Source organism: Cydia strobilella, chromosome 10, assembly GCF_947568885.1.
Source record: "Cydia strobilella chromosome 10, ilCydStro3.1, whole genome shotgun sequence".
NCBI lineage: Eukaryota > Metazoa > Arthropoda > Insecta > Lepidoptera > Tortricidae > Cydia > Cydia strobilella.
The window spans coordinates 16,237,038-16,252,909 of record NC_086050.1 but is presented as its reverse complement, the minus strand read 5'-3'; the positions used below and the strand labels follow the sequence as shown (position 1 = coordinate 16,252,909).

Sequence of the window (15,872 nt, the reverse complement as noted above, 5' to 3'; positions counted from 1 at the left end):
CAATGTCAGGGCTGAACGTACACATTTACGGTTTTCTATAAAATATTTGCAATTTGCAACAGCTATGGTTCTTAAGTCCCCGGCAAGCACGGCCGAATTTCAACTTCCCATACAAACGGAGTTTCGTTCTCATTTTAAAACTACGTGTTGTATTGTAATGAAACTTTGCACATACAATGACATGAGGTATATCCAGGTCTGTAATTAGTTTATGTAGTTCTGGTATATAAAACAAACGAAATACAGCAAAAACAAGTATTGTATGAAAATCTTAAATTCGGTGAATATTTTTACTATTGTATCTGAAGCTACATAAACTAATTACAGACCTAGATATACCTTATCCTATTGTAAGTACAAAGTTTCAGAGCAATCTAGCTAGTCGATTTAAAATGAGAGCGTAGCTACGTTTTTATGGAGAACCGAGTTTGGCGGGGACTCTTAAACAGGTTTTGTTTTACCAGGTATTTTGCGCTGTTATAATTTCGCCGTAAGTATCTTGTTTTAAATTTAAGATATTACCGAATATTAGAAAAATACCTAAATTAAAATTTTAGTCTTATAAAGTGGTGGATGAAGACTTGGAATTCTGTAAATAATATATGAAAATAATTTGTCAACAGTTGATGATATTTAAAGGCGCGTCCACATTAGCTGTACAACTGCAATAGTATTATCAAAGATAGATATAACTCCGTAATAGATGGATACAGTCTAAGGAAAAAACGTGCCTCGAAAATAAAGAAAATTTGATTCTCGTTCAGAGGGCGCTACTAGCTTTGGCCTTCTGTCGTATAGATGGCGTTGACGGTTTCGTTTGTTATTTAACAATTTTAACGCATATCAGTGAAAGAACATGGGTCAAAATCAAAAAAATAATTAATGCAAATAAAAAAATCATTTATCCATATTTAAATACATTTTATCGTATTTTTATAAATCTTCATTTTTAGTTTTAAAGTGTGTCGACAGATGGCAGTGAATTTACTGGGGTTACAAAATTTACTATGACAGTACCGCTCTAGTATAAGTTACTCTATGGTATTATACACAACGACACCTGAAGAACATACAAAAAGCTCTTATTATCTGCGAAAGAAAACCTAGTGTGCTTGTGATGATATTAATTTACACGAATTATAAGCTCGGAAAACGCAATTAAAACCATGGTATAGTATCTCTGAAGAGGAGTAATGTAATGCTGATAATAATGCCATCTCTGGGTTATGCTGGACATATATTCCTCAGCCGTGGTGCCCTGCTGAGCTAAAAAGCGGTATCTCAATTGAAGATTGCATGCAAATAAGTACCTTAAATTTGAATCATAACGTTCCATTTCCAGTTCATTCGTTTTTGAGATACCGCCTTTAGCATAAGGAGGGCTGAGTGTGGCTAGATATCATTCTTGTGTGTAGATAGTAGAAAACAAAATATACCAAAACAAATATTTAAGCAGGTAACTTAATCGTATTTAATTAAATCTAGAAGAATATATTTTAATAAAAAATGTTTTGATAGTGTTACTAACCTTACGTTGCAAATGAACTAGGAAACAAAATAAATTTGAAACGTAAAAGTAGTTTTTTTAATATGTAGTGCAAACACCGTACAATGACAGACTGACGTATTTAGACGAATAAAAAAACCAAATGACGTTTGGTTTGACGGGAAATTTTGAAATTATTTCTAAGTTGTTTTTTAATATAAATTCCGTTTAAACATATTTTTGGTCAGATTTATGTTAAGATATTAACAAACAGCGTTTCTTTATATCACAACCAACCTTGTAAGTTGTGTTGAGTTGTGCTCTTACTCATTCAACCAAACCAACGCAGGCAAGATGAAAAGCAATGCCGGCCGGGCCGCGCCGAATCTGTGTACCTTCTTGTATGTACATCGGTATAAGGGCAAGGTAAGTAAATTTTCGAGTTTATAATATATATATACCTCCTGAACATTTATTTATTATTTCATCTTTATCAAAAGCTTTGATAGAGGCCTCGGGTAAAGCATATTTATGAAATGTTGGCGATGGAACATGGAACATTGTAACATTTCAAATAACAGCCGTTGAACTAGCACCATTCTTAGTGCCCGTAAGGCCCGTCATACACGTTGCTCTGATTATCATAATTAAGATACTATTTTCCGTGCCTAGGTCTTAATCTGATAAATCAACTACAACCTGCCAAAATTAGAAAGACATACATCTATCTACTGATAAAATCCAACCACAATACGTTACCTTTGTCGACATTTTACATGAATAATATCCCGATTCACTGATTTCTTGTTACCTAACATTAAATGTGACAATAGCACACCCTTAAAATGCATGCTCAACACTTGTCCTGTTTCGCTGTAAAATAACCTTTTTATACTTTTGATAACATCTTAACTGTTAATATATTTTCAGGTATTAAAAAGCTTTCAGAATAAAGTTGCGACACGGCAGGTATCGTGCTTTTCTTCGATAAGTTTTTCGATGTTGTCAATGGCAATTTCAGTGAACCTAAAAAAGGAAAATCTACCTAATCTAATGCGCTGTAACACCCAGATCACCGCACCACAAATTGTGGATAAAAAGCTTGAATGTTCTCAAAACTATGAAATATGCGACAAAAATGGATCTAAATTAAATCAAAAAAAGTTGGATCAAACTATTGAAGCTTTCCAAGTTATTTTGGGATCAAGAAGAAGAAATGAATTAGGTTGCCTCTAATTATTGTTTAAAACATAGTCAGGAAATAAATTGTTACATACTTGCTGTTAAGTTATTTTCACGGAAGTGCGCTTAAAGCGTCGCTGTATTTGCATGTGTCTTAGTTACTTGGAATGGAACGTATGTAAATAAGTAGGTACTTATAAATAATATATTGTACTTGATTCAACATAAGTTTTCATTTATTTATTCTGAAAAACTGATTTATGTAGTTTTCTAAGCAAATGGAAATTGGTACGACAAAGATTACTACATAAATCAGTTTCCAATATTAAAGTTGTTACATGTAGGTAAAGAACCCATAAGTACGTGTGTGTGTGTGTGTGTGTGTGTGTGTGTGTGTGTGTGTGTGTGTGTGTGTGTGTGTGTGTGTGTGTGTGTGTACATGTGTGCGTGTTTACTGCATATACAGTCTCATTAGTTGAGAGCAGGACCGCTAGGGGCAGCACTAGTAGTTTGCTTGCGGTCGAATGCTTTTAGCGACCCTGCGGCACCCCATCTAAGGCGGATTCGGCACTCGTTGGTGGTTTTAGACGGTAGTCCTCTGGTTAGTCCGTCATCCCTCCTGGTTCCCCCGGACCAGGTGGCATGCGTAAACGCATTTCCCCAACGTTAAAAAAAAAAAAAAAAAAAAAAGGGGCAGCACTAGTAGAGACGTGAACGTGAAATGTCCGAGAGTTTCTTATCTATTACAGTAATAACATATACTAATCTATGATTAAAACCTTTTGTAGCTTCATTTACTAGTATTTTATTATAAATAATAAAAACTTCACAGCATGCAACCAATTGACCTTGACATTTCATTCCGCCAACATAGCACGAAAACGACACTATATTGCTTAATTTGCTATTCCTCGCTACAATTGATTTATGTAACATTTATGTGTGTAAAGGTCATTGCCATTTGTGTATGATGCGTTGACTAATTATAGGGTCATTGCGCTAGTTTTCGTCCAGCTCTAGTTTTCGTCCACTTGACGAAATTTGAATATAAACCTAAAATGCTGCACAAATTTGGGCTTATTAGAATCCTTAATGTCTAAAATAAATATATTTCGTATGTAGCAATTAAAAAAGAAATATATTATTTGCTAATCCGTCAAGTGGACGAAAACTGGACCATGAACGGAAACTAGCGCAATTACCCTATAGCAGTTCTGTTAAAAACAATAATAGTTATTTATGGTACAAGTGCGAAATATAGGAAATTCGCAATGAGTGGCGAATCGACAATCCATATATTTTTATGGTAGGTACCTATTTCTTTAAAAAAAAAACACAAAAAAAAAAAAAAAAAAACTTTATTCTAGCGAAATCATCATTCGCTTGCCCTTGTCCCATTCACTTGGGGTTGGCGCAGCATGTCTTTTTCTTCCATAACTCTCTGTCACCCGTCATCTCATCATTCACTTGCGTTAGTTTCACATCTTCTTTCACACAGTCCATCCACCTATTATATTATAATATTATTTGTTCTAGCGAAATAAACGCTATTTTTACACTTTATTCTTCTGCCAAACTGCAAGACGTTTGTTAGCAGAGGGAACTCCCTTAAAACACGGATTAAAATTAAATTTAAAAGTGGAAAAATTACTGCCTGGGGTGAGACTTGAACGCTCTGCTATGGATGAGGTCTTGGTGGCTCAGTTGGCAGAGCGCTGGAGTATCAATCCAGAGGCCGTGAGTTCAAGTCTCAACCAAGGCAGTAATTTTTCCACTTTTAAATTTATTCTAAGCTTAATACCATCGTTCGCAGACGTTTCTGCTTGTTAAAAATTAATTTAGATTAAAAATTTTCTAATGATTTCTGTCGTTAGTTATTAATGAGATTTTTCATAATTGGTTATTTTGGGGGTTCTAGACGGTTTAACGTCATTAGACTATCGATTTAGTTCTGTGCAGTGACCTCACAAGCAATTAAGTGACCTATGAATGGATCAATATCTTTGCAATTCAATTTAAATAACTTACACCAGTTAGGATCTTGGGTCGAAAGTAGGTAGACTTTTAGACATTGAGGTTTTAAAAACGAAGCTTTTGTTTAACCCTTTCAGCGCCAAGAACCCCTAAAGGTGTCGTCACTAGTTGTGCCCACAGCGCCAAGGACAACTATAGGTGTTATGGCGGACGCTGTCAAACTAACCTTCACACTTTCAAGTAAGGTTTACATTAGCTCCCTTCCACCCGGGAGCTTAGTGTTTGAGTATAATAAAAAAACCGGCGAAGTGCGAGTCGGACTCGTCCACCGAAGGCTCCGTACTTTTTAGTATTTGTTGTTATAGCGGCAACAGAAATACATCCTCTGTGGAAATTTCAACTGTCTAGCTATCACGGTTCATGAGATACAGCCTGGTGACAGACAGACAGACGGACAGCGGAGTCTTAGTAATAAGGTCCCGTTATTACCCTTTGGGTACGGAACCCTAAAAAAGATACCTTTATTTCGGAAAACTAGAAATTCCATAAAACATTGTTATAGCTGCATCATCATATCATTATAGCTGTAATGTTTGTGTTTATGACATAAAGCATTCAAAAGGTTAAAGAATTTCTACTTGTGTTGTGGCGTAGATTAAAACGATATTCTGAATAATCTGAATTTATTTCCTCGCTCGCCAACGAGAATTTGGGCTCGCAAGTGTGTCGCCCACCGCTCCACCAACGAAGCTTAGGATTATACACCGGACATGATCATTGCTATATGACCATTCTATACCGATGATAAAATAGTTTGTTAACTTACATCAGTAGTAAACACAAGTCCGACCACACAGCTAAGGAAAGTGATGGTCGTCTCCAAAACTTTCAAAGCCAAAGTGTTGATAGCCATAATGCCTGTTATCACGGAGTGCCATATGGCTAGTTATTGTTGTTGCGCTATTCCGAACATGATGATACAGTGTCATATGGCTCTATATACATGATAAAATAGTTCGTAAACTTACGTCGGTAGTAAACACAAGTCCAACGCTAAGCCCGATCACGCAGCTAAGGAAAGTGATGGTCGTCTCCCAAACTTTCAAAGCCGAAGCGTTGATAGCCATAATGCCTGTTATCACGCAGTGCCATATGGCTAGTTGTTGCGCTATTCCGAACATGATGAGGATGAAGTAGAAGATGACCGCCCAGGCTGGTGAGAGCTAGAAAAAAAGGGTTAAATTAGTAGGTAAATAGATTTAGATTTTCTTTGTAAGTTCAAGATTGTTTTTTGTATCATATCAGTATATTAATTTGTGGGTTAACTAGTTGAAAAATGATATCTGTACGTACTGTAATGAAGACTTTGTGCTTTATTAGGTACTATAAAGGAGTTTGAATGGATATAGTTAGTATTTACCTATTACGGGCATACTTCTGAAGTTCTGACTTACTTAAGTATTCTTCATTTTTGACCAAGTTGCATTTCAATAAAAATAAAAAATAAACTATTTGTGTGATAGTTCATTAAATAAAAGTTTGATATTTATTTAATTTAGTGGTCGCTCTCATTTAAATATATATGTATATATTTTTTGTTATAAAAATATGACTTAGTGATTTATACCATACAAATCAAAGGACCGTGGTCTTTTTCTACACATTTATACATACACAGCAGTCATACAATATACCCGAAAACCGCTCAAAGTTACCTATGACTAGGAGAATTTTTTATATTATTTTTATACTTATTTTATTACAGTTTTACTACGGAACCACTTGGTTTTTTTCTTCTTTTTTCGTGTGTGACGTGTACTAGTTGTGAGTAAACTAAATAAAAAAAAATCAAGTCAAAATAGCTCAAGGGCAGCTGTTGTTCCCTTATCCCTTATCTACGGCCTTTGTTTTATGAGCGATACGAAACAAATTAATTTATCTAAGTATGTGAGGAATCAGCACTATCGTATTTTTTTAGTAGATGTAAAAATAAAAACATTAATGTTGACGCGGTTAATACTATAACAATTTATAAGCGACGAGGTTCTCTAAATCAACTTGAATCATAGATTTGACATCAACATCAACATCAAACATTTATTCAGCAAATAGGCCACAGGGGCACTTTTACATGTAAATTTTTACAAACAATAAAATTAACCCAAAATTACAAAAAACAATTACATAAATATAAATGTCAAATTACACAAAAAAAACTAATAAAAAATATACAAACAACAGAAGTACTAAAATTGTTTAGAGATGTAAAAGTCTCTAGGTATCAGAGATAAAATGTATATAATAATAAAAAAGATCATCAAATTATCCAGAGATATAAAGGGTCTCCAAGACTTGAATTGTTATATAATTAATAAAAAGACAAGATATTAAATCAGACAAACAGACAAGAACCGAATGAAGTGCCTCACGTTAATGCCACTCAAAAGTAAAGTTACATAGGTAAAATGAAGCCCATGTAAACTTAAACAGACCGGTCTCCACAAACAGCACCCGTTCACGAGTATGACGCGTATCTCAGCCATCGTGTCCCTCAATCTTCATTCGGGAAAGTGGCGACCCGATCAACAACGCCACCGTAAGTAAAGACTTTTAAGCGAGCATGACATGTTCAAGTTGCCGGGCTGTATTAATATATATAAAGTATTATTTCAGTAAGATACAACATTTGTGCTCGAATGTTACATTAAAGACGGCATAGGGCTACATAATCACAACATAATTCGTAAGAAGTATGCCTACCTATAAATAACTAAACCATTACCATTACCTGTCAGAAGCATTAAAATTATAGGTAATAAAAATATAAATTTAAAACAAAATAAAATCTTAGAGGTCTCTAAGTGTCCAAAACTAAAATTAAAAATACCAAAATATTTGACAGCGGTGGGATTCGAACCCACGCCCTTTCGGACTGGTGCCTAAAACCAGCGCCTTAGACCACTCGGCCACGCTGCCGCTTAGCGCCTCGCGCGAAATAGGTCATCTATTACTTAGCAACTGTAGATGGATATTAGTATAGATGTGTAATTTGTAGAAAGTCTGCAAAAATGGCTCGGAAATTTATAGAAAATTTTAGAACAAATAAAGGAAGTTCAATTTTTAGATGGAAAATTTAATTCCCCATATATAAGAAGTTTCTGATTTTTTCCAAGTTGTAAGTATTCGTAATTTTGAAACATTTTCGTCGGCACATCGATATAATATGTGAAATATAGCGGGGTTGAGCTGTTTAATATTTTCAAGACTAACATAAAATGTATATTGACATGTAGGTACCTAATAAAGATATCAATGAGGGCTACCGCGTTTAATCTCGCCGCTAGGGGCGCTAGTGTAGATGGAGGCAAAGATAGATATAACTCCGTAATAGATGGATACAGTCTAAGGAAAAAACGTGCCTCGAAAATCAAGAAAATTTGATTCTCGATCAGATGGCGCCACTACCTTTGGCCTACTCTCGTAAAGATGGCGTTGATCGTTTCGTTTGTTATTTAACAATTTTAACTCGTATCAGTGTAAGAACATGTGTCAAAATCATATAAAAATAACTAATATACATCATTTATCCGTATATAAATACATTTTTTGATATTTTTATTTTTAGTTTCAATCGTGTGTCGATAGATGGCAGTGAATTTACTGTGGTTACAAAATTTACTATGACAGTACCGCTCTATCCTATTATATCCTCTTTGATGTTGGTCTTTCAAAATGTCAAATGCATAAAAGTTTGGGGGGTTTCAAGCTTTTTTATCGGGAATTTTCACTCCTTATTCATAATTGTGGTAAATCTTTGTCCATCTGATTAATCATGGTAAACAACCATATATAGCTCAATAAATGTTTGTGGTTTAAAAAAAAGTCAACTAAAATATATGCAAAATTAAACAGGTTGAAAATTGACACATTTAAACGTTAAAATACCTTTTCTCAAACATGCTATGTAATATTGACATTACGTTCTTTATATTAGGCTGGGAAGTATCATGTGTCAGGCGCGGCTAGACGAGAGGTCTGTAATGAAATTTTATACAAAATTGCAGGCCTAGGCCGGGAAGTGCCTTTTTTTTAATTTCTATTTCACATATAATTGTGCCACAGCATCATGGCATTCAGCCATTAAAAAAAACTATAAGCAATATTTGCTTTTTGGTTCGTTTATGACATTCTGCCAATACGCCTATTAAAAAAAAAATTGTTTTTTTTTAACCTGACGGGCTCTATGGCACTAGCCGACTGTGTGGGGGGATGGTAGCCTGGGGAAAATCCAGGACCCTTCCGCGTCACACGAGGCGGTTTTGCTACGCTAGAAGTTAAAAAAAACAAAAAAAACACGATATTTGATTGATATATATAGTTGGTCAAGCAAATCTTGTCAGTACATAAGAACAAAAAAAACTATACTCATCCTTTTCTTTTGGGTGTTAGTACTAGAGTAAGACAAAGATAGTATGATTCTCTCTGTCAATGTTTGAGAAAAGCACTATACATACATCGGCGTGAAAACGGGTTGTCGGCCTCATAACTATCCTATATATTCTATTCGGCCGGCAACCCCTTCCTTCCCGGCCTCTGTAGTAATGTACTATTGTGTATATTAGAACGTATTGATTTTATAAAAATAAGCATAGAAGAATTTTGAGATCTGTTTTTCTGGACCTACATCTACAGTGGCGCCAACTGGTGAGCACAAAAACGGTAGCCCTCATTGTTTCTAATTAAGATTTTCTTCATCGATATCGGTAATTAATCAATACTAGTACTACTAGTAAGACTTTTTGAGCTGCAATCTGCAATACACTTAGTAAGTTAGTAAAAGGTTATTGTGTATCATCGTATCATCATAGTTGCATAAGGCAGAAAGATTTCGATGCACATTGTGTTAGCCTTTCTCATGGTTACAACACCTACCGATATCAATCTCTGAGAAAAAGTATTCCGACATTGTGGCATTATATTTGCATTAGCATAAAATAGAGATAGTGATACATTTTATGTAAAATCTATACTATAATTTACAACTTTGAATCGCAAATTTACCTCCGACGTTTCGAGGACGGCGTTGTCCCCGTGGTCTCGGAGAAGACTGGCTAAAGTTGACATCAGCATCTTCTAGCCGCGCGAGTTTTTCGAACTACCCGCACTTGGTCTTGTTTATTGACTTGAACTTTTTGCGCACTAGGGATGTCCCGCCCCTCCCTTGGGCCCTAGTTACAAATTCGCTGTACGCAGTGTGTAAAATTTTTTTAAAAGTAAAATGTAGACTATGTCACCCGCGTCAGGAAAGATAATCGATTCACATCACTTAACCAAAATCGACTTAGTAGTTTTGATGCTACGATGAAACACACGACACAGACATACCCCCACGCATACATACATAGTATGCATACGAACTATTACGTACATTAACTGTAAAAAATAATTAATCCTTATTCCTTCTGGTCGGATAAAAAATAGTGACATATTTTAATCTATTTCGCCTTGAAAATAAAATCGCACCACTAATAATTAACAAAAAGTATTTTTTCATGTCCATGAAATACCTACGAGCTAAAAATCAATACAATGCCTCATTAATTATGTTCCAACAATAGTTTCAATAGTATACACGTGTATAATTATATTTTATCCATATTTTACGTCACTTAAATACAAGTATGGGTGATTTCCACCCGCTCTTTTCTATATAATATACTGTTTTGTGTTGTCTCTAAAGAAATCTAAACTTAAAGAGTAGAAACTTGACAGTTCCACAACACATAATATCATTTTCATAATTAAAGTACACAACTGCAGGATCTTGGGGTGCGGAGGCTAAGGAGTTTGTGTGGCAATTGGGTCGGTGACTGAGGGAAAGGGGTTGCGATCCTCCCTCCGGATCGTATCTGGTCCAACAGATCTCCTTGGCAATTCAACGGGGCAACGCTGCCAGTGTCATGGGGACTTTTGGACCGGCTACGGTCCGAAGTGGGGACTTGGCCTAGTTTAATTTAGTGTTTAAGATTGACAAAGCCTGTTGCGGATTATATCATTTGTTAGTAGGTGACGAAGCCCGTAGCTGATTTATTGTTGTAAGCACTTGACGAAGCCTGCGTTGCTGATCATGAACTATGTGTTGTATATAATAAATGAAGTACACAATGTATACTAATATTATAAATGCGAAAGTGTGTCTGTCTGTGTCTGTTACCTCTTCACGCTTAAACTGCTCAACGGATTTAGTTTTAATAGGGCATAGAGATAGTTTGAGTCCCGGGAAAGGACATAAGATAGTTTTTGAATGAATACAATTACAATTATAAATATATCAACAAATAAAGTTACATAATATAAACAAGTCAACTTTTAAAAAAAACTTACGAAAATAATAACCCAATAATAATTATGTTGGAAGTCATCCCTAAAAGAGGGTGAAAAGGGGGGTGGAAATGAGAAAATTAATGAATTGCCTGTTAATTGGTGTAAGCAATTAAGTATATTAGGCTTCAAATTATTGCCATTCGATTTTATCCAGGCACTTACTCTATTCCACGCAGACGAAGCCGCGGGCAAAAGCTAGTGTATACTAAACCAAAATCGTAAATGGACTCCGAATCCCACCTATTAAAAAATTCAATCAAACACTTCAATTAAAGTTAATCCAGTTAACGCTTCAGTTTCAAAATGTTCTATTCGTACAATAGGACGCTGTAGATAGGTATAATTTATACATACATATGACTGATTTTTTACATTTAAAAATGTATTAATAACGGGTCACTCACGTATTTTAAGTCGAAAAACGCTCTACATGTTTCACTCCGTACCGAGGAGTGTCATCAGGAGGAATGTATTTAATAAAAATAACAAATAAATAAAATAAAATAAAATAAAAATCATTTATTTCGTATTTTAATATGTCTGTGTCTCACGGAAGTTTTGTTACTAAAATTTTAAAATGTGTTCGTTTTAATTAAATAACTTTGTATTTAATTTTAGGTATTAAGTATTTCTTTCTTCTATAATAATGTTATGTAACCACATAATCCGTGTCAGAAATCGGCGACGCGCATGAAACAAATTGAACATCGACACCTGCCGTCAGAATGAGGGCTATCGTTTTTTTGCTCACCAGTTGGCGCCTCTATTGATGGTGGTCCAAAAGACTAAAGAACAGCTGTCAGTCATTGAAGTGACAAGTGACATTTGACATTTCGAACTATGGAAAAGACCACCATCTACACTAGCGCCCCTAGCGGCGAATTCATACGCGTTAGCCCTCATTAACCCAGTTTCCATTGAAAGACTAATAATTATTATTATTATTAACTGCTGGAACTGATTCCACGCAGACGAAGTCGCGGGCAAAAGCTAGTGTATTAAGTGTATACTAAACTAAAATCCGTAAATGGACTCCGAATTCCACCTATTAAATAAGTCAATCAAACACTTTGTTAATCCAGTTCAGTTCAAGGTCTTGTAAAAATATGTAGTAACGTTTACAAGTAAATAAGAGTAGGTATGTTTTTTCTGCGTTACATATACATACATACCTATACATATCTTCGATGTCAAGCCAACTGTATCAACTAGGCCTGAGTAGAATAATTTTAAATATAGAGATATATGTATAAAGATCCCTTTAATTTTGTTTATACATAATTTTAGGCACTGATTATATATGCTTTCGGTCTTCGCCCTCAAAGAGCTAAATATTACTAAGTAGGATTAGAATTCGCCGCGAATTTTACTTTCAAAATAAGCATATGACTAACCACTGCACCTCTATTAAAACGCATGCATAATACATTGCATAAACAGGTTCAAATTATTCCTACATATTTGTATTGCGAAGGCAACGAGCCGTGGAGAATACGTTTAACTGTTTGGCAAAAGAGAAGTGAACTAAGATCATATGAAAGTCATATATTGTTGGTATTTTTGTGATTCGGTTGTGTATATGGACGAAAATAATTAGGTTTTTTTATGAAATGGTAATGTACCTAATTTTATATTCTACGTTTTGTATCACGATACCGGAATTATGTATAGTTGTTTTAGTGCCATTTTTCTGTATTTAATTTAGGTAAAAGTAATACATAAATATATATTTGTTTTAGAGAAGAAGAAGTTTGCATTGTTCAAGACTAAAAGAGTACCTACTTTCCCAGTCTAAGTTGTTTGACATTTTAAATTATTAAACGCCGTTTGCACCATCCCACTAACCCGGGGTTAACCCAGTGTCAAATTGTACTGGTAACCATGGTAACTCCAGGTTTAACCGGTTAACCCCGGGTTAGTGGCATGATGCATGTGGCCCTAATTAAATATTCATTTATATTTTTTGTTGTATTGTACCTATTGTTTGACTGTTCTGGAAATTTACATTCCTTTTATTGTTTACTTTTTGTTTTATTTTAATATTAAATAACCAAACCTGTATCTAGAGTAGTCATTTAAATATAAAATAATCTGTCCTAAAGTTATCTTACAATTCTTTTAGTCGGGTTCGGAACTGGATAAAGAATGTTATATTAGTCAGATGTATAAAAACTCTGAATTCCGTAATATAAAATATTTGAAAAATATATAAACTTGCCGTAAAAGTAATATTATAAGCCCGTAAGTGCATTGTATATATACTGTACTTCAACTACTTCCTTTTTAGTACTAAGGTATATGTGGAGAAGAGAAGATCGTTTCCCAGGTAAGACCTTTCGTCGCTTCTAACTCTTGCGCTTTGTACACATTCTCATCGTAAAAAGTACGGAAATTATATTCATAAGATAACCGGAATTTAACAATGACTTTTAGGGTCTCCCTACATTTGTCGACGCGGATTCGAAAAAAGACGATATAAAAAAACCTTTATGTCCGTGCATTAGGAGCGAAAAAGTCGTCATTCGGATCGGCTCGCACCGACGCCTGCCGACGTGCCGACGCCTCTTTCGCTCTTATTGCGCAGACAAAGGTTTTTCTATCTGCTTTTTCCGATTCCGCGTCGACATATGTAGGGAGCCCCTAGTCAGCCATGTTAAAAGATGCCGAAACAATACAATCCCTAATTAAACAATATAATCTAACGTTCCGCTGTAATAACAGCTTATCGTTATTAATACCTCGTGTACAAAAGCGTCATCAGTCTACGTCATTTTCGCACGAAATACGCACTGATTAATGACAATGACACACCCACAACTTACAATTACGATTTTACGAGTTTTACGTTACATCCTTACATATACAAAATCAAACCGCTATAAGTGTTACATGCGATTTTTTATAGTATAGATAGAGCACTATGATTATAAGGCATATTGTCAATTTCCTGAAGAAACATACAAAGGAAAGGAATGTTTTCTTCTGTCTAGGAAAAGTCTGCTTCCTATTCCGGACGTGAGTCACTAAATCATTAATTACGAGTACACTATTAGCCTGCATTAGCGACATAAAGAAATTAGCCGTTATTACATTGAGGTTTAGCGAAAAGTCCTTCTAATCTAGTTAATCTTATCGGTTAATGACCTGTTTATTTTAATTTAGTGCAGGTTTTATGTTACTGTACTCGTCAACGTTAGCTTTTAGCGGATTTTTTTCTTATTAAACATATTAATAACGGGTCACTCACGTATTACAAGTCGAAAAACGCTCGACATGTTTCACTCGACACACTCGATGTTCGTTTTTCGACTTAAAATATGTGAGTGACCCGTCATTAATATGTCTGTGTCTCACGGAAGTATTGTTATTAGAATTTTTTCTTTTTTCTATGGAATAATTGTTTGCATTTTTTTTAAAGATAAGTAAACCACATTTGCCGGCAAAACTGCTAAAGTCGCAGGTACAATTTGCGTGACTAATTGAAATGGCTGCCAACCACTAAGCGCCACTTTTGCTGTATTATCACTATTATCAGTCTTCCAAACTGTTACTCTGACTAAACTGACATAGTTACGGTTGCTGACGGGACCTTACCAAAGATTTTACAGACATATGTTTGTTAAAGAAAACTTACCACATTCGCCGGTAAGACAGCTAAAGTCGCAGGTACAATTTGAGTGGCCAACTGCAGTGAAGCCAACCACTAAGCGTCAGCTTTGCTGTATTATCACTATTATCAGTCTTCCAAACTGTTACTCTGACTAAACTGACATAGTTACGGTTGCTGACGGGACCTTACCAAAGATTTTACAGACATATGTTTGTTAAAGAAAACTTACCACATTCGCCGGTAAGACAGCTAAAGTCGCAGGTACAATTTGAGTGGCCAACTGCAATGGAGCCAACCACTAAGCGTCAGCTTTGCTGTATTATCACTATTATCAGTCTTCCAAACTGTTACTCTGACTAAACTGACATAGTTACGGTTGCTGACGGGACCTTACCAAAGATTTTACAGACATATGTTTGTTAAAGAAAACTTACCACATTCGCCGGTAAGACAGCTAAAGTCGCAGGTACAATTTGAGTGGCCAACTGCAATGGAGCCAACCACTAAGCGTCAGCTTTGCTGTATTATCACTATTATCAGTCTTCCAAACTGTTACTCTCACTAAACTGACATAGTTAAAGTTGCTGACGGGACCTTACCAAAGATTTTACAGACATATGTTTGCTAAAGAAAACTTACCACATTCGCCGGTAAGACAGCTAAAGTCGCAGGTACAATTTGAGTGGCCAACTGCAATGGCTGCCAACCACTAAGCGTTAGCTTCGCTGTGTTGTCCGTCTTCCATACAGTAACTCCGACGAGACTGGCGTAGTGTCCGCGGTTGCGGACGGGTAAGGACACGACCTTGCCGGGCAGAGGTTCGGAGGTGGGCCAGAGGAATTGGGTGGACTCGACGGTTTCTAAAACAAAAGTAGATACTATTTACACTCTCACAAGAGTCGATCACGTAGTTAATGGCACAATTGGCACATTAACTTTTCAAGAATGAATGTTTTTTTTTTTTTGAAAAATTGTAACATGGCTATTGTATTATTACTACCGTATAGGACCGGCACAGAGAACCAGTATTATGCGCTATGATTTGCTGCCGTTTTGGCATCAAACTATAGAAGCCGAGCATGAATCTCGCGACCTAAACGCGTAAGTGCCATGAATTTTACGGCGCTTACGACGTTTTCATCGCGTGGTACAAGTTGTAATTGCGACAATTTCGTTATTTGGTATGTCGTCTCTACAGTACGATAAAATCAACTTGTTTAAGAATGGAACCCGTAA

The 15,872-nt window shown here is 35.6% G+C and overlaps 1 protein-coding gene, 1 long non-coding RNA gene and 1 other non-coding gene across 3 annotated transcripts in view; 1 reads left to right on the top strand and 2 right to left on the bottom strand.

Annotated features, from left to right (window-relative positions):
- The window catches only part of LOC134744735 (uncharacterized), a 581,044-nt gene extending 575,795 nt beyond the window's left edge, over window positions 1-5,249 (top strand). The window contains exons 2-3 of the long non-coding RNA XR_010128106.1: window positions 4,760-4,922; window positions 5,227-5,249. This is a non-coding gene — a long non-coding RNA (uncharacterized LOC134744735). The remainder of the gene's footprint in view (window positions 1-4,759; window positions 4,923-5,226) is intronic.
- Window positions 1-15,872, bottom strand: part of LOC134744717 (sodium-dependent transporter bedraggled) — a 36,928-nt gene that overhangs the window by 9,824 nt on the left and 11,232 nt on the right. Inside the window, exons 8-9 of the mRNA XM_063678635.1 lie at window positions 15,276-15,496; window positions 5,671-5,865 (exon numbers count right to left, since the gene is read on the bottom strand). Coding sequence (XP_063534705.1) covers window positions 5,671-5,865; window positions 15,276-15,496 — 416 coding nt within the window. The remainder of the gene's footprint in view (window positions 1-5,670; window positions 5,866-15,275; window positions 15,497-15,872) is intronic.
- Trnal-uag (transfer RNA leucine (anticodon UAG)) lies at window positions 7,539-7,618 on the bottom strand. Its single transcript has one exon. It is a non-coding gene; the product is annotated as a tRNA-Leu (tRNA).